The 25,192-nt window shown below is 38.9% G+C and overlaps 2 protein-coding genes across 3 annotated transcripts in view; both read left to right on the top strand.

The window, feature by feature from the left end:
- atr (ATR serine/threonine kinase) overlaps positions 1-11,726 on the top strand; it is an 82,257-nt gene extending 70,531 nt beyond the window's left edge. The window contains exons 41-47 of the mRNA XM_052018966.1: positions 171-314; positions 1,208-1,358; positions 4,338-4,494; positions 7,320-7,473; positions 8,751-8,902; positions 9,020-9,125; positions 10,721-11,726. Of these exons, the coding sequence (XP_051874926.1) occupies positions 171-314; positions 1,208-1,358; positions 4,338-4,494; positions 7,320-7,473; positions 8,751-8,902; positions 9,020-9,125; positions 10,721-10,894 (1,038 nt within the window). The 3' untranslated portion in view covers positions 10,895-11,726. The remainder of the gene's footprint in view (positions 1-170; positions 315-1,207; positions 1,359-4,337; positions 4,495-7,319; positions 7,474-8,750; positions 8,903-9,019; positions 9,126-10,720) is intronic.
- A 4,099-nt stretch (positions 11,727-15,825) lies between these two features.
- xrn1 (5'-3' exoribonuclease 1) overlaps positions 15,826-25,192 on the top strand; it is a 102,818-nt gene continuing 93,451 nt past the window's right edge. The window contains exons 1-2 of one of the 2 annotated variants that reach the window (XM_052018968.1): positions 15,826-16,008; positions 23,161-23,393. In XM_052018968.1, the coding sequence (XP_051874928.1) occupies positions 15,934-16,008; positions 23,161-23,393 (308 nt within the window). In that variant the 5' untranslated portion in view covers positions 15,826-15,933. The remainder of the gene's footprint in view (positions 16,009-23,160; positions 23,394-25,192) is intronic. The other variant, XM_052018967.1, reaches the window with a different exon arrangement.

Genomic DNA, 25,192 nt, shown 5'->3' with positions numbered 1-25,192 from the left:
TGATGCCAAAGGACTAGGATCATGCCATAACTATGATGGACCAAAATTTTCCATACATCAGTGATTGATGAATAGGGACTCCTTATTGCTTTATGTGATACATAAGATGCAGATTTTTAATACAGCAATCTTGAATCCTGCAATCAGCTGCTTACACCTTCTCATGTTAGGTGGAAATCTTAGCTTCTCTTCAAAAGCCAAAGAAAATCACCCTTAAAGGTTCTGATGGGAAGTCCTACATTATGATGTGTAAACCCAAAGATGACCTCAGGAAGGATTGTCGTCTTATGGAATTTAACTCGCTAATTAATAAGGTATTGTATTTGAAATGTTGAAATGATTATTGGAAAGGTGCATTCAATGTATGTTAAGGAATTCTTGAGCAAAGTGTTAAGAGGATAAATTATTAAGTTAAATAGTGTTTATCAAATCATAGATGTAGTGAATGTCAAAAGTTTGGTAATGTTTTATTGTGGATTATTTCATGTTTATGGAGTAGGATCTGGTCTGTGGTATTAGTGATTTGATTTTATACTGAAATTCTGTGTAAGATGACATATGTCTTTAGATGCAGTGGTCTTTTTAAAAAAAAACTTGCATGTTTCATCAAACCAATGTGCCTTTCCTCATAAAGCTTGCTGTTTTGGACCTCAGTTGGTGTAGGGAATTAGCTGACAGAATGAAATGTTAATTATTTCTGGCCAGAGCTGAACAGTGTAGGTTGCAATGCTAGGTTGATATGTTAGGGTTTTGTTATAATATCCTGATCAGAGTTTTGGTTGGGGAGGATGATGGTCGGAATGGGAGACGCTTAAGATATTTATCATCTTGGATATTTTCAAGAATTTTTAGGTAACTCGTGAATAATTAATTGTGTTCATTATGTGGAAGTGTAAACCCATGCCAGACTAACTTTTTGCATACTCTTCCATTCGTTTTCAAACTGGTGTAATGAATAATAATTTCTCTAAAGTTGGCACTGATAACCTTTAGTTGAACATGTTTCACTAGTTAGGACTTGGCTTCCCAGAAGCATGATTGTAGCTTTTTTAGGAAGGATCATTTCAGAATCATTAATACATGTTTGAAAATCAATGCTTTTCTTCTGAGATTACGAATTTGATTATGTGTTTGAATGGTAATTGACGGAACAATAACTACTTTAAAAGAGAAGTGTAATAAATTTGGATAATCTGACAATTGACAGTGCTTACGAAAAGATGCAGAGTCTCGCAGGCGAGAACTTCACATCAGAACTTATGCAGTCATTCCTCTGAATGAGGAATGTGGTCTGGTTGAGTGGGTTAACAACACTGCTGGCTTAAGACACATACTGAATAAACTGTACAAAGAAAAAGGTAAGGATTTAACATATCACAACCCTATCTTTTGAAGTTCAATGTATATTAATGTCTTCAATATGTTGTAATCATTTCTAATGTGTTGTGGGATGCACTGAAAATACAGTGGGCTAGAAATCTGTTTACACAGATTGGAAAAAATGTGGGAGTGCTGTTGAATTAGGCCAATTTTCATACTGGAGCAATTTTGCGTACTTTTCTGGTTATCTTAGCAAATATTAGGAAATTAGTCTCCACATATTATGTTGGGATTTTCATTCTTTCTAGCACCTTATTCCTGATGTAAATCTCCTCCAAGTGACATAAACAGTAGCAAAGCACACACAATCTACCTGCAATGTGATTGCTAATATTGCTGGTCTGAAAACTATAGTTATTCTTATTTATTTGCAGAACAACCAGGTTTTACTAATCCCATTTACACTGAAGAGATTTTATGTAAAGGGACAATCCTCAAACTGCATTCTTTGTCCTCACTAAGATCTGTGGACTCTGCAACCTCACTTATGCATGTGTTGCCTTGCTAATGAAGCTGAGAGTCAGTTGTTCTCAGCTTCCTTGCCTTGGGATCATTCCAGGCAGCAGGTGCTGATCTTTGTTGAACCTTAAACTTTGCGACTTGCTGCTGCATTAGTGAAGTCACCCAAGCTCCATACTTGAGGATGGAAGATTTCCTCTACTTCTTCTTTAGTCCAAAGGAGCAGTAGGCATTTGCTGCTTTGCAGACTTTTTAAAGTGTAATCATTTGTACAGAACTCTTATTCCGACAGAAACCTCTCTGACAATCTGCATAGAGTATTTGGATGACCTTGAGGGTCTCCCTGGCACCCTAGTACAAGAACATGCCTCCTTCAATTACTGTTCTTCACTGGCTGCTTAAGTCCCTCTGACGCCTTGGGAATAGTTTCCTACACTCTCCCATCACTGCAGCATCATTTTGGCAGGAAGAGTGTTGCTTGTATTGTGATATGTTCCTTTACTTGATGCAAAGATTGCATCTGTTGGGCTATATGCTTAGAACTGCAAGAAAGTGCAACTGACAAAATCAGTTTCAGTGCAGTGTAATAGGTGTAAATCCAACATCACTGTTCGATCAAATTTACAATTAAAGTTCTCATTCTTTATGCTACGTTAACAAACATTTTTAGAGTGACCTGCAATGCTATTTTCATACCCTAAAAATGCTACGGAGCAATTTCTAGGCCAATATTTATTTACATTTTATATATGTTCAAATTAGAATGATCTCCTTATGTTAAACCTGCTGGAATGGTGCACGTTTTATGACAGTGTAAATAGTACAGTTTCAAGGGTGTGAAGGGATAGGGAAATAAACCTGGAAAACTTGGGTAATTTTAAAGGTGACAGATCAAGTTAAGGAAGTTGTAAAATAGGTATTGGATTCTTTGGTTTTATAATGAGGCATAGACTGCCAAAGGAAAGTTGTTATGCTGAACTCAACAAATCATTGGTTAGGCCCCAGTTGGAATATTGTGTCCAATTCTGGGCACCTTTCTATAGAGAACGTAAGAAGCCTAAAATAGTATACAAGAGATGGCATGGTCCCACGTACGTTGGACTTCAATGTTGTGGAGAGATTAGAGGAGCCAGGATATATTCCTTTCTGCATAAGAAGAGATTTGTTAAACTTTTTAAAAATAACGAATGGCTTTGACACAGTAAATGCAGAGAAAAATAGTTCAGTGGCATAGGAATTATTAATCTAAAAACATGGATTGTGAGATGAGAATTCTTTTATGCAGTTTTGTTAAGAATTGGATGGCACTGCCCCCCCCCCCCCCCCCAAAATAGGTGTGAGCAGATTGAGTAATAACTTCCATAAAGTCATTGGATAAATTGTCGAAGGGGAACAGTTTGCACGGCTGTGGGGTAAGATAGGAGAGCAGGATTTGTTGTTCTTTTCAAGAGTTGACACGTTACCAATTATTTTCTACCTCATGCACTGTGTAATGAATTGAGCTGTATGAACGGTATGCAAGACAAGCTTTTCACTGTACCTCAGTACGTGTAACAATAATAAACCCGTTTACCAATTTATTTATTACCATTCCATACTGTGATTGGTGTGAAATTCTGTGTTTAATTTGATTTAATTTTCAACTTGGCTTTTTTATACAGAATACCTAAAACAAAATATCCTTCTAACAAAATTTAATGAAAAAATGTATCTTGTTCCTCATGGGTGTATGCTCCAAAACCTTTTATTTATCAACCTTACTTCCTTTCCTTCCCTATTATCCCATTACATTAGTTTAATTGTAGTTGTTCAGAACAAACTAGTCATGGTTTATTATCCTTTTTTGGTGAGAAATTGAAGAATACAGTTCAGAACAATGTTGGAAAGAGGGAGGATAACTTGCCTTGCATGCAAGCACAAGTAAAATGACCATAGTAATCTTTTTCAGTGACATGTATCAATTCCAAATTGTATGCATAAGTTTAATTTCCTTCAAAACCTAGTAACCTTGATACTTGGAACATGTCTGTGGAATTGAGAGATTTTGAGCAATTCATTACTCTTTCCTCCCACTACCAATCCTGCACCAATCCTGTGGTGTTTCTTTAACTGAGCATTCTCTTCCAGATAGCTTCGTCTATAGTGTTCTGACAGTACTGATAGTGTGGTTGGACCTGTTGACTAAAGGGAGAATGCATGGCCTTTACCAGTTCCCAACCCTGCCCTTGCAGTTCAAAGACTCAGTTCAACAATGCATTCTGCTGAGCTGATAACTGACAAGCAAAGTCGTTTCAAAGTCACTCAGTTGAACTTGTAGAAGTATTAGACCATTAATTGTAAAACAATTGCAGTGACCACATTTGACAATGTTCCCAGTAATTCCCAAACATAAGTTCATAATGCCTGATCAGCTATAACACTAACTTACACTGTTGACTGTTGGATTTTAGATTTCTTCTTACTCCTGGCTTTTGAAGTTATGCATGTTTTTTAAACAGGTGTTTACATGCTTGGAAAAGAACTACGTCAGTGCATGCTACCAAAGCAAGCACCTTTAGAAGAGAAACTATCTGTATTTAAACAGCAGCTTTTGCCACGTCACCCCGCTGTTTTTCATGAATGGTTCCTTGGGACTTTCCCTGATCCAACTTCCTGGTCAGTATTTTTAAGTTTGGTGGTACAATTTGTCCTGACGATCTGCTTTCCCAAATACAGGACTGTAGGGTAATGTTTTCTCCTCATCCATGTTTAGGTGATCCCTTTCTTGAGTTATGTGACACAATTTCCAATGGTTGAATTGGAAAGGGGAACCATTAACATCTATGAAGATTACCAAGATGATTATAATTGTTAGCTTAGTTGTAAAGGTAAACTACAGCAGAGGCAAAGAATAAGACACCAAGTTTGAGTTCATACTTGTGCTTTTGAAAAGGGTTTAAACTAGTTTGCTGGGAAGATGGCAACTTAAGAGGAGAATTAGGAGGGAGATGAACAAAGCTGGAAATATAAATTACTAATGTAATAAACAGAATAAACAGGCAGCAGGGACCACAAGTGGTTATAAATGGGTACGATCTAATTACTAAAACGTGACAGCAGAGTTACCAAAGCGAGAACTAAATATTCCAGAGAATTCAACATTCAGGAAGGGTGTGCAAAAGGGAGAAATGGATGGGGTAACACTGTTAATAAGAGATGACATTATTCTTGTAGTTAAGAAGAATACATAGTGTGATACAGAACTAGAACCAGTTTTAGTGGAGCTAGGTAGCACCGAGAACTGAAAAAAATGGTGGGAGTTGTTTATTGGCCTCCAAATAGTAAGAGTGATGTAGGGTGCAGTAAAGGAGATGGATTACTCAATCAGTATGTTGCAGAACCAATTTGGGAGCAACTGTTTTATTTGTAGCACAGTGTGATGAGAAATTAAAGTAAATATTAAAACTAAGGAAAAGGTTCTTTAACTAACTGGACAAGGCAGTAATTCAGAAATTGGGTGTGACCGAGAAATTGATAACATGAGATCAAGCAGAATATGAGAATCAGTGAGAAACATAAAAACAGGCTGTAAGAGCTTTTGTGGAAAAGTAAAAAGGAGAAGACTAGCAGGGGCAAATGGGGGAGATGGCAGAAATTATAATGGGAGTAAGGAAATGGCTGAGAAATTAAATAAATTCTTTGTGCCTGTGGTCATGGAATAGTACAGAAAAATTCTCCCAGAAGTACTGGAGAACCAAGACTGTGCAAAAGAAGAGGAGAAATTAATATTAATAAAGAAATGGTACTAGACTTGTTAATGAGCCTGAAACCTGATAAAACTCACGGACCTCATGATTTACATCCTAGTGTTTTGAAAGAGGTTTTGATGAATATCATGGATGCTCTGGTTATCACCTTCCAAGATGCTATGGATTCTGGAATGGTTTCAGCAAATTGGAGAATAGTGAATGTATTGTCACTACTTAAGAAAGCAGAGAATGAGAAGATCCCTAACTAATCATCTGTGAGCCTGATGTCAATAGTGGAAAAATGCTGAAATTAATAATAAAAGATATCAAGACAATTGGAAAATAGAATTGAACAAATTCAACATGGATTTATGAAAGGGACATCATCTTTGACTAATCTATTGGAGTTCATTAGGAATGTATCTCGTAGAGAAAATGAGGGGGAACCAATGAATATGATTTAATTGGATTTTCAGAAAGCTTTCAATAAGGTCCCACTTAGGAAGTTGCTGCTGGCATTAGAACAATGGTGGGAGGGAGTGGGGCAGGCAAGTAATATACTAGATGGAGAGTTGGTTACCAGAGAAAACACAGTGTTAGAATAATTGGTTCATTCACAGGTTGGCAAGCTGTGTCTGGTGCAGTGGGTACCACAGGGATAGGTGCTCGAGGCCCAACTATTCACAAAATATATCAACAATTTGGTGGAGGCAATCAAACTCAAAATTTCCAAGTTTGCTGATGAAATAAAACTAAGTGGGAATGTGAATAGTGATGAGGATGCAAAGAGGCTGCAAGAGGACATATTCAAGCTGTGTGAGTTCACAATTATATTGGCAGATGGGGTACAGTGTGGGGGGAAAAAGAACAAGTTCACTAGAAAAAAATAACTGCTTAGCATTTCTAAACTGGTGATAGATTGGAAAGTGTTGATTTTCAAAGGGAACTGCATCTACATAAGTCACTGACCATAAATATGCAGGTGCAACAGGCAATTGGGAAGAAAGATGTTATGTTGGCCTTTATCGCGAGAGGATTTAACACAAGAGTAAAGATATCTTATGACAGTCATGTGTGGGCTTGTTGAGATTACACCTGGAGGACTGTGTACAATTTTGCGCCCCTTACCATGAGAGAAATTTTCTTAGAGAGAGAGAGAGTGCAACAAAACTAGTTCCTGGAACAGTAGGTCTGTTATGTTAGGAGATATTGAGTAGGCAAGGCCTCCGTTAATTAAACTTTGGAAGAATAAGAGGTGACGTCAATGAATGTATAAAATTCTCATAGAGTTTGATCAAAGAGATGCAGGAAGGTTGTTCTTCTGGCTGAGGAGTATAGAACATGAATTCAGTAATGGGTTGGCCATTTAGGACTGAAATGAGAAATTTCTTCATTCTGAGGGTGTTGAATCTTAAAGATTCTCTGCCTTAGAGGGCTGTTCAGTGGGCGGTTGGGTAGGAAGATGGTGTTGAGATGGAAGATCAGCTGTGATCTTGTTCAATGGTGGAGCAGGCTCAAGTGACCAGCCTATTCATGTTTCTATTTCCAATGTTCATAGGAATACTTATTAGTTGCTGTAATTTTTGAGGATGAACTACCCATTAGATAATTTCAGAAATGATTAATATCCATCAAAATGATGATTTATAGAATTAATTCTAACTTAATGCATCTTGCAAATCTACAATAGGTCTCTATGTTTTCTGTTGTGTGTTAGTTTGGAACTTAAGTCTTCCATTTCTTTCCCATTAGGTACAGTAGTAGATCAGCCTATTGTCGGTCTGTTGCTGTGATGTCAATGGTTGGCTACATTCTGGGTCTAGGTGATCGCCATGGAGAAAACATTTTATTTGATTCTTTAACAGGCGAATGTGTTCATGTCGACTTCAACTGTCTTTTCAATAAGGTAATTGATTTTCCAGCATGTACTCTGTTTCATATTTTTATTTTTTAAGTCAATGTAATTAATCTATTTTATATAAACAAGGAGCTGAATAGTTGATCTGTTAATATTTTATATTACCCATTTGAGAAGGTTTTTATTGCAAATTTTTATTTTCAGATGTCACTGGTCAAGTGCCTGACTTCGACATATTTGATTTGTCCTGGTTTCAGCACAATGGCTTTATAGTATATTGAGGCCAAGTTTGCAGTTAAAAGGGCAACATTACAGGATTGCCTTCTCCTTCAGTCAATGCCCTTGAGTGGCATGAGATTTTGAAAATGACATCGTGTTACGAGGCAGTATATTTTTGCATTAGTAATGCCACCAAACTCTGGTAGAATCACAGAAAATTTAAGACACAGGAGGATAATCAGCCAATTGTATCTCTGTTGGTTGAGAAAGAGCTATCTAATCTAATCCCATTTTCCAACACCACGAACGTGGCCCTGCAGGTCACAGCTCTTGAAGTATACTTTCAATAACTGTTTTTCAGACAGTGAGTTCTAGACCACTCTCTGAGTGGAAAAAATATTTCTCATCTCCCGTTTAATCCTTCTTTAAATCTTTGCCCCCTTGTTTCTGCACTCTCTTCCTATTTACTGCATCCAGGACACCCATAATTTTATAAACCTCAGTGAAGCCTCCCCTCAACAAGAATTTTGTGCAATGAAGTTAGAAATGAAGAAAAAATTGGGAACTCACCATGATTCTTTTTTTGTTTGTTCTTTTATCATCTCCCTAAATGTCTCCTCATGTGGTTTGTTATCTAATTTTGCTTTTGTACACTACTGTGGTATGGCTTGGGATGTTCTACTATGATAAAGGTTTTCCATAAATGCAAAATATTGTTTTCTAATAAATGGTTTAAATGCATACAGTGAACTCATAGCTGTGATACTTAGTTCCAAAATATTTAGTGTGTCTTGGTTTAAAGTGAATCACTATCACCTTTTTAAAAGAGGAAACGGTTTATGTCTATACCTATCTCAGGCTGTTATTTTGAACAAGATTGTTTTGTAAACCAGTGTCCTACCATTTTCTGTGATAATTCTTTGTGGAACACCAATTAGCTGCTCACTCAGCTAAATTCCAAAAAGATTTTCATGTATATAATTGCTAATTTTCTAGGAAAGGCATATGATAGCATTTAATCCAAGTTTGTCTTTATCCAAAAAAAAATTGGTGGAAAGAATAAAAGATTGTGCATATTTCAATTAAAAAATATTGTGTTTTTATAGGGGGAAACTTTCGATGTTCCAGAAGTTGTCCCTTTCCGCCTAACCCACAATATGGTCCATGCCATGGGCCCTATGGGAACAGAAGGTTTGTTCCGTCGAGCCTGTGAAGTAACATTGAGATTAATGCGTGATCAGCGAGAACCTTTAATGAGGTGAAATGTCAGATTTTAGATATATCATGATTTGACAGACTTTTGACTACTCAAAAAAAAATTCATGATAAATATATTTTTTGAACTTTTGTTTTGTTGGTCCACTAATTGTTTTAGTGTGTTGAAAACTTTTCTGCATGATCCATTAGTGGAGTGGAGCAAACCAGTCAAAGGAAGTACAAGAGTGCAACCCAATGAAACCGGGGAAGTAATCAATGAAAAGGTCAGTGGAAAAAATACAGGCTTTCTTGCGAAAATTGTAGAACTGTAGATGCTGGAAATTTGTACTTTTTAACAGAAGTAAATGTAAGAAACACTCAGTAGGCTAGTTCTGATGAAGTGGGTTTAATTTAACCTGAAACATGAACCCTATTTCTCTTTCCACAGATGCTGACTAATCTGCTGAGTGTTTTAACACTTTCTGTTCTTATTGCAGTCTTTCTAATGTTGGCTTAAACAAGTACCAAGCTCTTATTAGCAAAATATGTTTAATTAATGAGTACTAAAACCCAGACATGCAGCAAACAGAAAAGAAATTCGAAAAGCCAAAAATAATGAAAAGTCATCGAGCTGAAATGTTCATTCTGTTTTCCTCTCCACAGATGCTGCCTTGCCTGCAGAGTATCCTAGCATTTTTTTTATTTCAGGAAAACAGTTCATTCCTCAAAGGAAAATAAAATGTTGTTCAGAAAAAAATGTTGCTTGAGTTTTCAGTTTTTAAGTATGGTGGAATATTTTTTACAGATTTACTAAGATGAAAGCAGAAACCATCCTCTTTGGATAATTACATTGGACAGAAAAATTCATTAACCCAGTGTTTATATAACTAGATTAGAAATGTAGTGGCCTGAACTAAAAATTGGGTGACAATGGTTCATATCCCACTTCAGCAGGTTGTCAATTTTAAGTTTAGTTAATTTAAATCTTACTTAAGAATCTATCAGCAGTGATGATGATCATGAAACTAGACTGTTTTTTTTAAATAGTTTCTTTAACGACCTTCAGGTAAGGAAATATGTCCTCCTTACATGATCTGGCCTGAGTGACAAGTCCAGTCCTAATGTACCCTTTGAAATGGCTGACAAGTCACTAGGTTTTCTGCACCATCACCACAAAACAAATGCTGTTCTTGCTTTTAACCAGGCTTTAAAAAATAAAATTTTATACCCTCCACACTTCACAGTTAACAGTCAAAATTCAAGTTCCTTTGTTCGTTAGTTTATTTGAGTATATGCAAATAAGTCACCCATGTAGAGAGCTCCAAGAAGACATAAAATCACAACTCACGATGAACCATTATAAAATGTTAGTGTAGTCACAGATGGAATATTATTTCCAATTCTGCAAAGATTTTAAAAAAAGGCTTTAAAGAGGGTGTGTAAGAGATTTACTGAAGTTATTCCAGGGATGAGGAGTTTTAGTACCTGTTATTGTGCTGTTTGGAATAAAGCAGTTTGTGAGGAGGTCTGAAGGAGTTATTTAAAATCATGAAGGGGGACAAGAGCTAGGGTACATAAAATGTATGTTATTTGCAAAAGAAAAGTGACATGAGGAATACTTTGCTCACACAATGAGTGGGTACGGGCTGGAATGCACTGCCAGGAGTAACATTAAAGGGAGATTCAATTGTAACATTCAAAATGGACTTGAAGAAGAATCTGAAAACAAAGAACTTGCAGGCCAAAGGAAGATGTGTGGTTGTGGGAACAGTGGGATTGCACTGATAGAGCCTGTAGAAATTTGATGGGCCAAATGGTTGAATCCTGTGCTGTAATCATTCTGTGATTCTGAAATTAAACTGCTGACATTGTCTTTCAGGCCAAGACCCATGTACAAGACATCGAAAAGAGGCTACATGGTGTGATTAAAACAAGAAATAAAGTGAAGGGGTTGCCTTTATCCATTGAAGGTCACGTCCACTACCTTATTCAAGAAGCAACAAATGAGAAACTTCTGTGCCAGATGTACCTGGGTTGGGCTCCATACATGTGAAAACATTGATTGTTTTTGAAAGTTTATTTCAGTCAAAGAAAAACATATTCCAATCAAAGAGACTATATCAAGAAGAGGAAAAGGAGCTGTAATTTTGCCACAACCGAAAACAGGATAAAGAGTAAACGTGGAACTTCATTTCAGATCAAGTGCACTGAAGAACTTGCAAAAGCAAATGTTGAGATTAAATTATCTTACAAAGGCTTTAAAGCTATGTCAGTTGAGGAGGGAGGATTTAACAAAGAAGAATTTGGATTACAGAAATCTGACGCAAGAATATGGAAATTAAGACTGTTGGTTTCCAAAATATGACTTGAGATGCCTTTGCATAAAACACAAACAAGTTGAAAATGTTGGCAATCTCACAAATGACACAGCAAAAATGAAAGAAATTCCTTGTGATCTGTAGAAGACCAAAGAACTTTACTTATCTCTGACATTATGGCTCACTGTACGTTATCAACTGGTACCATATTGATGAATTTGTATTATACATTGAATTAATGATTTTGGGAATAAAATACTTAAGTTAGTAGCCAGATAATTTATTGGGGTCAATATGATTTTGCCTGTTAAGCTAACATTAATTTGCTTGTTTAAGATTGAACAGAATGTATTTTCATAACTGTTAAAGTTGTGTGGAATTCTGAGGTGCAGGGTGGTCTCATTTCAACCATACAACCTTATCTGATCCTGTACATGAGTGGAGAGCAAGTAAAATCCAACCTCCACACAAATTTGTGAAAAACCATTCCTTGGAGTTAATAGATTGTGGTTGATGAATAAAGTTTGGCAAATTGAGATAATCTGTTATTTTGAGTCTCATTGGCTTTCTGAGCCTTGTCAGATTTTCTTAAAAAAAACAGTAGAGACTCTCGTCAAGAGCCTTGACATTACCACAGCTATTTTCATCTTCTAAACAATCAATATAGTTTTTTATTGTATTGCTAGCTCATTCATTTAATTAGTCTGTAAATGTGTATTACATTGGTAACTACTTAAACCTGATTCCTGTATCCCTGAGCACAGTTTGTAGCTTTTTTGTTTTGTTTTTAGATTGGAAAAAATAGATGTGAAGAAAATGGAAGTTGCAAATAGGCAACTTGTGCATGTTTTTACATGCTATTATGACATAATGATGGAATTGTTGCAGTAGGCTGTCCTTATGGGAAAAACTTCCTTGAAAGGAAATGGCAGATTTAGTTTGGGAAGCTTGATTGAAATTTTTAAGGGAGTTGTAGAATGATTTAAATTCCCACTAAAGATGCCAACTAACCTACTGAATACTTTAAGAATTTCATGTTTAGTTTTCACCGTAGCAGCATCTGTGCTGTTTTGCCTTTTGGATGCAGAAACATTTGCTTATAGCTGATTTTGATAAAGATGGATACTGATCTGCAATGATGTTAGTCTCTTCCTATCATTCAAATTCTGTACGTATCTTAAAATGGGAAAATTATTCCTTTTACCAAATATGCAGGTTAAAATTAGTCTTTGGCTATGATAAATAGTTCATTATAGTTCAATAGTTCAATTTGGGCCAGAGAGAGTTGTTTAGTGTTATTAACAGAGAGACCTAGGGGTACAAATACATCGTTCCCTGAAAGTGGTGAAGCAGGTAGACAGATTGGTGAAGAAGACATATGGAATGCTTGTCTTCATTTGCTAAGGCATTGAATATAGGAATTGGGATATCATGATACAGTTGTGTAAATCATTGTTTAGGCTGCACTTGGAGTATTGTGTACAGTTCTGGTTGTCAGGTTATAGCAAGGATGTGATTAAACTAGAGAGAGTACAGATATGATTCACAGGAATATTGCCTGGACTGGAGGACTTGAGATATGAGGAATATTGGATAGGCAGGGATTCTTTTCCCTGGAGACTAAGGGGTGACCTTTTAGGTGGTTATAAAATTATGAAGAACATAAATTGGGTCGATGGTAACAGTCTTCTCCCTTGGGTAGGGTTATCTAAAACTAGAAGGCATAGGTTTAAGGTGACAGGGGAAAGATTTAAAAGGGAAAAGGGCAAAGTTTTCACACAGGGTGCTGGGTATATGGAATGAGCTGTGAGAGGAGGTGGTAGAGGCAATTACAATTACAATGTTTAGAAGACATTCGGACAGGTACATAGATAGGAACTGTTTTGAGGAATATAGGCCAAATGCAGGCAAATGGGATTAGTGTAGATCAGCATCTTGGTCGACATGAATGAGTTGGGCTGAAAGACCAGTTTCTGTGTTGCATAACTCTGTGAATCTGTACTCTGTTTTTAAGGGTGGTGATTTTAATTAATGGATGAAGTTGGGGTGTAGATTGCAAATGATGACACCACCAACCTTTTTTCATCATGTATAAGTTGATATAAAATCATATTTGCATGTCATAAGCAAACACCTAATCTTCAGTCCTGAAAGAGAAAGTTCACTAAAGCTTTCTACTCGAAAGGAAAGTTTTAACAGTAAGTACCAAGGATTCTGATCAAATTACTAACTTGTTTTTTTTTCCCAGTTAATTACATTTGGCTTTAATTTGCTTTAATTCCTCCTTCATCTCCTGGGAAAGTGAATTAGGTATTTAATTTTCAAACATATGATGATGTATCTTGTGGCACAGTAATGCAGTTGGTTGAGCTGCTGCCTCATCATTCCAGTGATTCGGGTTCAATCTTGACCTCCAGTGTTGTCTATGTGGAGTTTGCACGTTCTCCCTTGACTGTGTGCACTTCCGCTGTGCTTTGATTTCCTCCTACAGTCTAAAGACATGCAGGTTGGTAGTTTAGTTGGCCATTGTAAATTGCCCCAAATGTGTGGTTGCACCTGGGGGAGCTAATGGGAATATGGGAATAATAAAATGGGACTTGTGGTTGATGGTCAGTACTGATTCAGTGAGCTGAAGAGCCTGTTTCCATGCTGTATAATTCTTACAGAAAAATTCAGAGATATTAGGATGGATGACCAAAAGACAATACTTCATTATCTGTAGGAGCATGATAAATTAAAAGTTGATACAAAAAAATGGCCACGTGGTTGATAGGAGGAAAACTTGATTGATAGGAGTGCAGGAATGTTTAGTTGGTTGGGCAGAGAAGTACTAACTGGAATGTAATCTGAAGAGTCAAGTGATGAGTTTGGGGAGATGTGACAAGGCAAGGGAAGGCACAATAAATGGGAGGTGCAGAAGGTGCTTCAAATCGTTCTCCAGTAGGACGGTCGATAAAGTTCTCAAGGAATATGAGATGATTTTCTTCATTTGCTGAGCCATAGAATATCAGAGCAAGTGAATTGTACACAATGGTATTTAACGAGTATTGCATAGAGTTCTGGTCACATCACAGGAAATATGTGATTACACTGGTGCTGACAGGAAATTTACCAGCACCAAAAAGAGAAATAAAAACTGCAGATGCTAAAAATCTGAAATAAAAACAAACTGCTGGAAATGCAGGTCAGCCAGTGTCAGTGGAAAAAGTAAAATAGGTGGTCTCTGTCCTGATTGCAGGATTTCAACCTGAAACTTTGGTTTACAACTTTTGCCTCCACAGATGCTGTTTGACTTGCTGAATTCTTCCAGCACTCTTTTGTTCTAAGAGTATTCCCTCAATCACCCTTCCATCATTTCTATATTTATTTCAGATTCACGGGTGGCAGGAGGGGAAAACTTCATGGATGAGGAAAAATTGGAGAGATTGGCATTGTTTTCTTGGGAACGAAGGAGACTGAGAGCAGATAAAAGGGGTCAAATGGCTGGCTCCTACTTCGATTTCTCCCACTGTTATGATTTAATTGAGGTATGTGAGTGGCAAATGTTGAGCAAATAATAAAGACCCATTTCCCATTACAGAAAGGTTGGAAAAAAAAGGCAGCTGGCAGAGATTCAAAGTAACTGGTAGAAGAATTAGAGGGGAGATGAGGAAACATTTTGTTCATCCAGAGGGTTTTTCATGTGTTTACTGCAATGAGAGGATGCCTGTCTGGATTCATCACGGCTTGGTACGGCAACTGCTCTCCCCAGGACCGCAAGAAACCGCAGAGAGTTGTGGACATAGCACAGTGCATCACGGAAACCAGCCTCCCCTCCACGGATTCTGTCTATACCTCTCGCTGCCTTGGTGAAGCAGCCGGTATAATCAAAGACCCCACCCACCCCGATCATATTCTCTTCCCTCCTCTTCCAGCAGGCAGAAGATACAGGAGTCTGAAGGCACGTACCACCAGGCTTAAGGACAGCTTCTATCCCACTGTGATAAGACGATTGAAAGGTTCCCTGATACCATGAGATGGACTCTGACCTCACGATCTACCTTGTTGTGACCTTGCACCTTATTGCACTGCACTTTTGCTGTAGCTGTGACACTTTACTCTGTACTGTTATTGTTTTTACCTGTACTACATCAATGCACTCTGTACTAAATCAATGTAACTGCACTATGTAATGAATTGATCTCTACGATCCGTATGCAAGACAAGTTTTTCACCGTAGCTTAGTACAAATGACAATAATAAACCAATACCAATACAAGAAGAACCCTTCAGCACATTACTAGCAATGATTGGATGTGCACATGAAGAGCAACGACCCACAGGAATGCAGATATAATTTTATGGGATAAGGATGGGTCGCTCTTTACAGACACAGTGGTCCGGAGGGCTTCCTTCCCTGTCATTAATCTTTCAAAAGTTCCATGAAATGCTTTGGGATATTCTAAAGAGGAAGGGCGAAACGCTATAAAAATGCAAACCTGTCCAGAGACGGGAATGCTGTTGTCCGAGCCCCAGGTTACCCTTCAAGGTGGAATAAAATGTACCCCCAAGGAAGTGTTAAATAAAGAGGAGTTGCAGCCGCTGGTTTCGTGCCGGGCGGCAGTGGCCTAGCCATGGCTGTTTGTTGCTGCGGGTTACGTCACGGGGCCGGGCCGGCGGAGCTGGAGCCGGGAGGCGGCGCTTGCCCAGTACCGGCTCACGGCCCGCTCCCCAGCTTCTTCCCTCTCTCCGCGCCCACCCGCCCTCCGCTTCTCTGCTCTCGTGTGCCGCCGCCATGGGTGTCCCCAAGTTTTACCGCTGGATCAGCGAGCGCTACCCGTGCCTGAGCCAAGTGGTGAAGGAGCATCAGGTAAGAGAGCGCGTCCGAGGCCCGGGCGAGGCGCCTTTCCCGTGCTTTCGTTAGGCCGCTACCCGGACCGAGCCCCAGGCCTGTAGCCTCCCCCGACCCTGGCTTCTCTTCTCTCCCCGGCCTTCAGCTCCATTTACGGTTTGCAACGTCGAAAGGAGTTGGAGCCTTGCGTTGAAAAGGGGCCTTTGATAATCGTAACAGCTTGAGCTGCTCCCGCTTGCTGCACTTCATTCAAAAGTAAACACATTCAGTATCAGAGAATAAACGAAACTGCATTATTACTGCTCAAATATTTAGTGTTTGAGGCGGCCATCAACAGTGTTACGTTAATGATACTGCTTTTTAATCCTTCAGTATTTTAACTTTGCATTCGTAACTGAATGCTTCATATTTTCCCCCATTCTCTCTGTGTTGCTCCTAGTAGTTGTAACATCCTCCTGGCAACACACTGTTTAAGAATTCTAATACAGCACTGCAAATATCAATCTCTGTGTTTCTGTGATGTTCTCTAATTCTTCACTGCCACTTTTCTCTACATGTGGCGTTTTTTTCTCCCCCACTTTGTCCGAATTTGTTAACAAGTAACCCAAGTTGCATGTTACTGTTTGCTAACGTTTGTAGTTATATTCGAATCGATCAAAGTGTCATGATCAGAGTCATTTGCGTACTGACTACATAACATATGACTTGGACTTTGAAGAGGAAATAAGAACATTTTTATATAACGCAAGAAAACGAACTGATGCTTTGTGATGTAATTTTGTCATTGTGACTTCATGTTTTTCTTGATTTCATTCTACTTGTGTATAAGTTTGTGATTGTTTGGCCAGGTCCATTGGTCAAATTTTATTTGTTGGACACAGTAATTGATGATGTGAGGAGCCTTGCCTTGTTTCTAAACCCCTCTTTCCCCCCTTCATTGTTTTTCAAGGGACAATGTTGCCATGGCGGGGTGGGGAAGGGACACGTTCCCATTTCAGGCATGTTTTTCCCAAATTGGCCACCGTTTACTATTTCATCTTCCAGGTTTTAATTGACAAGCTATAAGAAAAAAGACATCTTGTATAAGCTTGAAGAACTCTTCTTATAAAGTTGATTTGAAACAACAGTGCATTTTCATGATGTCAGATCTGATGCAAGATGGTGAAATCCTCAGAGGCATGCTCCACTTCACATATTTCTGTAACCGATAGAGGAATGCATCTGCAATTCCATTAATTCTAAAATGTATTAGAATGAATTTGTAATACATTCTAATCAATCTTGTTGGGGCATTGCCCACTTTACCCATAAACTCTATAGTTTCTCAGGAAAGAAGCTGTCTTGTGTCCTGTGGAAACAGGGAATCACTTTTTCATTGTTATGAGAATGGCAAAGGATCCCCCTAACAGATGAGGGTTTGAAACTGGAATTACAGTATTCAAAACACAACACAGTATAAGGTGTCTACAGTTTGGGCCCATTCTTTCTCTCATCGGTTCCTATTTCAAAAGTTATGATTTATGGCTCCCTTATCAAATGCCAAGTCTCCCTAAACCTTTCAAGTATTTGCAAATTATCCTGTCCGCAATAAAAGCTGGCTGTCAAAGAAGTGAAATTATTCTGGAGGAGTCACTGAATTATCTATCCAGAAATGAATTAACTTGAGAGTAAATTTTGTCTTTGTTTTGTTTTAAATTGCCTCCAATCATATCGTCCCTAAATTTGAGAGTGCTTCCCATTTGAAGTAAAGGTGTCCCCCATGGTATGGCATTTCGGATAATGAAAATTCCTCCTTAATTCACATATCACTACCAAATAATCTGGGGTATGGAATTAAAATCGGGTCTTATGAAATTAATGTTTAAAAAAAAAGTAGCTAAGTACAAAATTATTTTTTTCAACTCGCATTTCTTGACGGATGTGCAGATGACTTGGCTTTGCGTTACAAAAAATTGCACTATGGACCGTTTTGTTAGACCACAACCCCACCATAATTGGTGTGGGTGGTCTCGCCTGTACTCATTTGTCAAGAATGTTTTAGTACAAACAGCATAATTTTTTACTGTAACTTTTGTCAGTTGAAGCACAAGAACTTCTTTAAATGGTTTTATTTTACACTCTTTACATTGATTTTGATTTTTTTTTAAAAAATGAGTATATCATTCTCTTCTGACAAATCTGATCCAAGACTGACATTTTATGCCCAAGGGAAGATACTCAAATTTTGGGGGAGAGATTAAGTATGACATTGTGGATACCTTGATTCATTTTGGAGGAACAAATACCCTGCATTCACATAAAGTTCACTTGTATTACGTGATTAAGGCTGTAGCTTGGATGACCTTAAAAGAATTGCAGCTGAGTTGTGGACAAGGTAGACATAATTGCAGAAAAGTAACATTTTCTTTCTATTAATTGTGAGAATTTGAACAAGTCTGCTGCATGAACAAGTAGGTCTGGGAGTGGACTGGGAGCAGGAGTGCTGTTGACCTTGCAAGACCCAGGGATGATGGGTTGATCTCTCTGGCACTTTGTGATAGAAGCATAAAGCCACAGGATTTTCAATTTGCAATTCAAGGTGCATACTCCTCATAAGAACATAAGAAATAGGAGCAGGAGTAGGCCATCTGGCCCATTGAGCCTGCTCTGCCGTTCAATAAGATCATGGCTGATCTGTCCGTGGACTCTGATCCGCCTACCTGCCTTTTCCCCATAACCCTTAATTCCCCTACAATGCAAAATGATTGTAATACATCTCATGGAACTTCCCAGGAGCTTAATTTGAAAATAATAGTCGCTGAGCCAAGGAAGGAGATAATTGAATAGATTAGTTACCAGTTGTCTTAAGGTATTCATAAAAGAGACGGAGAGGTGAGAAGCCAAGGGGCTAAGGGAGGTAATGTAAGTCCTAGACACTTGAAGCCAGTGCTTCGATGGTGCAGTTAAGGATAGCTGAATGGCAACAGCTGAGGGAACTTGGAATTCAGAGGTTTGTAGAATATGAGGAGGGTACAGGTATAAGGCCATGGAGAGATTTAAATGCCTTTTTGTACTTATTCTGTGAAGCACGTTTGGACATTTTACTATGATAATAGTACTATAGAAATAGAAATTTTAGTGCTGCAATCAGACAATAGATGAGCTTATTTTTATAGTGAGTGGAAGAAGGGACTCTTGCCAGGAGAGTATTGGTTCGATAGAACAGACAAGATGGGTAACAAAAATATAGATTTAAGTGCAGATAGCTTGAGATCTACACTCCTGGTTCGAGATTCTTCCTTAAGAAGTAGTACCCTCAGGATCTTGATGTTCAATCAAGTCCTCTCTTACTCTTCAAAAATCCAGCAGATACAAAACTTAGTGTGTCCAACCTTTTCTCGTATGACAATCTGTCCATTCCACGTATTTGGTCAAGTAAACTTTCTCTGAACTACTTAGAACATATTAAGATCCTTCCTTAAATAAGGAGACCAATACTGTGCATAGTAATCTAGAATGGGGTCTCACCAGTGCCTATTATAGCTGAAGCATTGCTCCCTACTTTTATATTCCATTCCCTGCAATAGACAATAGCCTTCTGTAGCTTTCCTGATTATTTACTGAACCAGCATACGAACCTTTTGTGAGTGATGCACGAGGACACCTAGATCCCTTTGTCTCTGAGCTCTGTGGTCTCTCACCACTTATATAATATTATTTCCTATTTCAGAAAGATCAAAAAAAATCACACATACTCCATTCGCTAATCTTTGCTCACTCACTCAATGTATATGTATTCTGTAGCCTCCATATGCAACTTCCTTTTCCATCTATCTTTGGGTCATCAACACATTTAGGAACCATGCCTTTGGTTTCTTCATCCAAGTTACTTAGAGAAGTTCTGAAGCATTGAGGGCCCCACACTAATCCTTGTGACACACTGTCTTGCCAACCAGAAATCTAATAAATGGGGAAAACACAATTTCTCTTTCACAAAGAGAAACAAAGGACTGCAGATGCTGGAATCTAGATGAAAAGCACTATGATGCTGGAGGAACTCAGCAGGCCAGGCAGCATCTGTGGAGAAAAGCAGACAGTCAACGTTTCGGGTCAGAACCCTTCTTTAGGATTGAAGGTAGGAAAAGGGGAAGCCCAGTATATAGGAGGGAAAAGCAAAGCAGTGATAGGTGGACAAAAGAGGGGAGGTGGGATGGGCACAAGGTGGGGATAGGTAGATGCAGGTAAGAGACAGTGATAGGCAGGTGCAGGGGAGAGCAGATCCACTGGGGGATGGTCAAAGGTAAGGAGGGAAAGGAAAGGCCTCTGTGCCGCTGCCGCCTTCAGTCAGGAGTCCTCTCCCCCTTCTAATGACCTATTTCTCCTGCCTCCAGCCCTCTTCTTTCACTTGGACTCCCCCACTGGGCCTGTTACCTTCCCTGGAGCTATTCATAGCCAACTGTTGGCACGACATCAGCTGTCTTGACTTTTTTGCCCCCCTCATCAACTCCAACCTTACCCCTTCTGAACACTCCATCCGCACCAACCCTGACATTGTCATCAAACCAGCCGACCCTCTACTTTGGTGAGACCAAATGCAGACTAGGTTACCATTTTGCAGAACACCTGCACTCTGTCTGTAACCACGATCTGCATCTCCCCGTTGCCAGTCACTTAAAACCTCCCCCCCCCCACCCCCCACACTATCATTGATATGTCAGTCCTCGGCCTCTTCCACTGCCAGGAGAACTCCAAGTGCAAAATGGAGGAACAAATCATAGAATCATAGAACAGTACAGCACAATACAGGCCCTTCGGCCTGCAATGTTGTGCCGACTTTTAAACCTCGCCTCAGACGATCTAACCCCTTCCTCCCACATATCTCTCTACTTTAAATTCCTTCATATGCTTATCTAGTAATGTCTTGAATTTGACCAATGTACCTGCCTCCACCACTGCCTCAAACACTTCATTTTCCATCTTGGAACCTTGCAGCCTAATGCATGACATTGAATTCTCCCACCTCAAGTAATCCCCAACCCCGTTCCCCACAACTCCTCCTCCCTGCCACAACCATGCTTCTTCTCTTCTTCCCTTACCTAGCCTATCTCTCTTTCTCCCCCCCCTTCCTTTTTTTTTCCCCTTTCCTTTCCCTCCTTACCTTTGATTCATCCCCCAGTGGACCTGCTCTCCCCTCCTCCTCAGCACCTATCCTCATAAGACATGCTCTCCAATCCAGGCAGCATCCTGGTAAATCTCCTCTGCACCCTCTAAAGCTTCCACATCCTTCTTATAATGAGGCAATCAGAACTGAACACAATACTCCAAATGTGGTCTAACCAGAGTTCTATAGAGCTGCAACATTACCTCACGGCTCTTGAACTCAATACCCCAACTAATGAAGGCCAACACACCATACGCCTTCTTAACAACCCTATCGACCTGCGTGGAAACTTTGAGGGATCTGTGGACATAGACCCCAAGATCCTTCTGTTCCTCCACACTGCTAAGAGTCCTACCGTTAACTTTCTACCCAGATATAGTTTATTGTCTTATTATTACTGTAAGTGGCTTCTGTTCTTGGTCAATTTTTGGTGTTTCATCCTCAACAGATCAGTAACATGTCCAAGATTGAAAATGGTAAGTCAGATATGGGAAAAAAGTTCAGGCCAAGATTGCCACGGGTTTCAGTTTTAGACTGACACAGATTTTTATTCATCATCCAAATGAGTGAAAGAAGCAAAATGCTGATGAGTTTTAAAATCTGAAATAAAAAGAGAAGTTCCTTAAAATAATGAAGCAGCATCTGTGAAGAGAGAAACATGGTTAATGTTTCAGGTTCATGATCATGTGTTTATACGTGGTCATGAAATATATATATCCAGTGTAATACTCTTTATTGGCAGAATATAGCACCCAGTGCTCAAATAGCTAGATTGCAGGAAAAAAAAGTTAACTAGGTTATCTGGTTTTGTGATATTGGTAAACATGTAAATATTAGCCAGGACACCAGAGAGAGATTCTCTGCTTTTCTTCAGGATGGTGTCATAGGATCTGAGAAGCTGGGTGGGCCCTTAATTGTTCTCCTTTCCCCTCACATTATCTCTGCCTTAAATTTCTGTGTTTTGTTATGTAGATGCTCTTGTGTAACATTCAAGTAAGTTGCCAGGATGAAACTTGAGAGGATTACATACTTGGCCAAGTTCCAAAGTAATATTGTTAAAGCAGGCTCACAAACATTTATTTTGGTAGACTAGTTTATTTGCCTTTTGTTCTTGCTGATTTGCTAAGTTTATTCATTGAGAAAATTTTTCTACATTTTACTGAACTTCCCTATCTCTCTCTATGGCATTGAAAATATAATGATACCGATCATCTTTCACTATCTTATTCAAGTAATCAGTCATCAGTTGATTGTTATGTAATTATTCAACCGTGAATTTCCACTGTTTTCCCTAACCCAAAATGGTGAGGTATATTGTATCTCATTTAATGCCATTCTACCTTCATTCAGCCAACTCATCATAGTAATTTTTTAACCTAGCTGTATGTTGTCCTTGCATACTGAGCCACAGAAAGCTGACTCTGTTATTTTACTCAGTTGCATGACCATGATTAATTTTCATCAATGTGTTTATGGTTTGGATGATGCTTGTAAGCCAGTTGAATTTTGCCCATGTGATTTTCATTATTTTCTTTTTCCATATGAATATATATCAGTATTATTTCTATTACTTCCTATATCCACAATTATGTTGTCGTGCATAATTACTTCCACTGTCAGTGGTGTTTCACTGCTGGTGGGAAGGGTGTAAGTACAACATGATGCTAACTTATATTCACTTTGATGCAAGAAATAATGAATTGATAGCAGAAGAAAAATGAAGTGCTTGTCATTCTGCAAAAAAAAATGCTTTCCAGAGTGATCTAATTGGTAAATAATTGATCTGGCACATAACTGACGTCATTAAAAATTTGATACTGAATGTGTATTCAGCTTAATCACTATATTCATCCGTGCCTGTGGCATCAGGATTTTCCTAGAAATAGCATTTATGAAAACTAGCTAAACAATAGGACTCTTGAACTTTAATCCAAAGGCCGGCTGCTTAAGAATTTCTCCTTCCTTTTGAAAATTTGAACTTGGAGTATACAACTAAATTCTTACAAACTTTTTGTTGTTCAATTTTGCAGATTCCGGAATTTGACAATCTCTACTTGGATATGAATGGAATTATCCACCAATGCTCTCACCCAAATGATGAAGACGTGCACTTTCGAATCTCTGAAGAAAAGATAATTGCTGATATTTTCCACTATGTGGAAGTTCTGTTTCGGATCATTAAGCCAAAAAAGATCTTTTTCATGGCTGTTGACGGTGTGGCTCCAAGAGCAAAAATGAATCAGCAACGTGGCAGACGTTTTAGGTAAGAAAGTTGTAGGGTATTCTGGTCAATGCAATTATTTTTGGCTTGGCAAATGTATCCAGTAAATAGCTAAGTCACATAGCTTAGGAAAGTCATTTGTTTTGGCATTAATGAGTGCCATAAGTATCTCTTGGGTAAGAATGGGAACCTTACAGGTTTTCTGATAAATATCTAGAAGCTGCCTTGAACTGCAGTGGTTTAAGAAGGTGGATCAATACTGCCTTTTGGAAGGTATGTCAGAATGGGCAGCAAATGCTCACGATGTCATCAATGCCCACATTGAGTTAAATTTATCCGTGTATTACCAAGGACAGAATTGGGTTTAGCTATTTTCCTGTTGTGATCAAGTAGACTGCTGACACTTAATGTATAGAATCCTACATGACTATTGGCCGGTTTCGTAATGGATTGGAAGATGGTTGTCATTGTAAGTACGAATGTCTGCATTACACAGTGTGCGGTTCGTCCATCCAGATGTACATTGAACATGATAATCCCCGCACAACAACTCCAAGTGCAGGGAACAGCACTCGTCACTATACGTGCCTTTTATGACCCCACTCAAGTCTTTGGCTCCATCAAATGACAGCACCAGGCAAATACCATCCTCAAATTTGGCTGCCCACAGAAATTCAATTCTATCTTAGTGTTGTTCTTCAATGACATGCAAGCCACTATCAATGTAGACAAATATTATCAAAGCTTTCCTTAATCTTTTCTGCCTGAAAGTTGTATTTCACCTTTAACAAACTTCCTTTGGGAGTAAAGCTAATCTTCAAAACTAATGAGAAGCTTTTTAACCTATGCAGGTGTATAAGTCATTGGTGAGGCTGCACTTGGAGTACTGTGTACAGTTTTGGTCACCCTGTTATAGGAAAGACATGGTTAAAATGGAACGAGTGCAGAAAAGATTTACAAGGATGATGCCAGGACTTGAGGGCCTGAGTTCTAGGGAGAGGTTGTCTGGGCTAGGTTTTTATTCCTTGGAATGTTGGAGAATGAGAGGTGACCTTAGAAATATTTAAAATAATGAAATAATAAGGTGGACGGTAACAATCTGTGTCTCCATACGTGGAGGGGCGGGCTTAGAGGGATATGGGCTGAATGCAGCAAATTGGGACCAGATGAGTGGGCACCATGGTCAGCATAGACTTGTTGGGCCGTAGGACCTGTATCCGTGCTGTATTGCTCTATGACTCTATGATAACTATATTCCAGAACAAAGACGATGCTTGTGTTTACCCATGCTTGAGAGGCAGAGCTCAGAGCATTCACTGAAACATACAAGATGATGGGCTTGCACTCAATATTTGCATCCCACAGCAGAGAGGTCTAAATTCAGATTTCATGGGTGAGTTGAGGGATAGGAAGTTTAGAAGGGATCAGAGGAAGAATTTGTTTCGTCCAGAGGTGGTTGGAATCTGGAATGCACTACCTGAGGGGATGGTGGAGGCAGAGAATAGCGTTTAATATCTACATGAGCACTTGATGTAATCATGGAAGGCTATAGGCCGAGTGCTGGAAAATGGGATTGATATGGAAGGATACTTGGTCAGCGTAGATGTGGGAGGCCAAAGAGTTAGTTCTAACACAAAGATACTCTATCAACCTGCCCCTACTGCACCATATTGCCCTCTGACAATAAAGATTAATGATTAGACCCTGGAAAATGTGGACGACTTTGTAGATCTTGGGAGCAACTTCTTGATGAAGGCAGAAATTGATACCAAAATGTACTCCCACCTTCAATGTACTTGCACAGCCTTTGGTGATAGGGGAAAAGGGCATTTGAAGATCAA

Source organism: Pristis pectinata, chromosome 6 (genome assembly GCF_009764475.1).
Source record: "Pristis pectinata isolate sPriPec2 chromosome 6, sPriPec2.1.pri, whole genome shotgun sequence".
NCBI classification, from domain to species: domain Eukaryota; kingdom Metazoa; phylum Chordata; class Chondrichthyes; order Rhinopristiformes; family Pristidae; genus Pristis; species Pristis pectinata.
The sequence above is the reverse complement of the archived record's forward strand: the minus strand, read 5'-3'. Positions and strand labels throughout refer to the sequence as shown.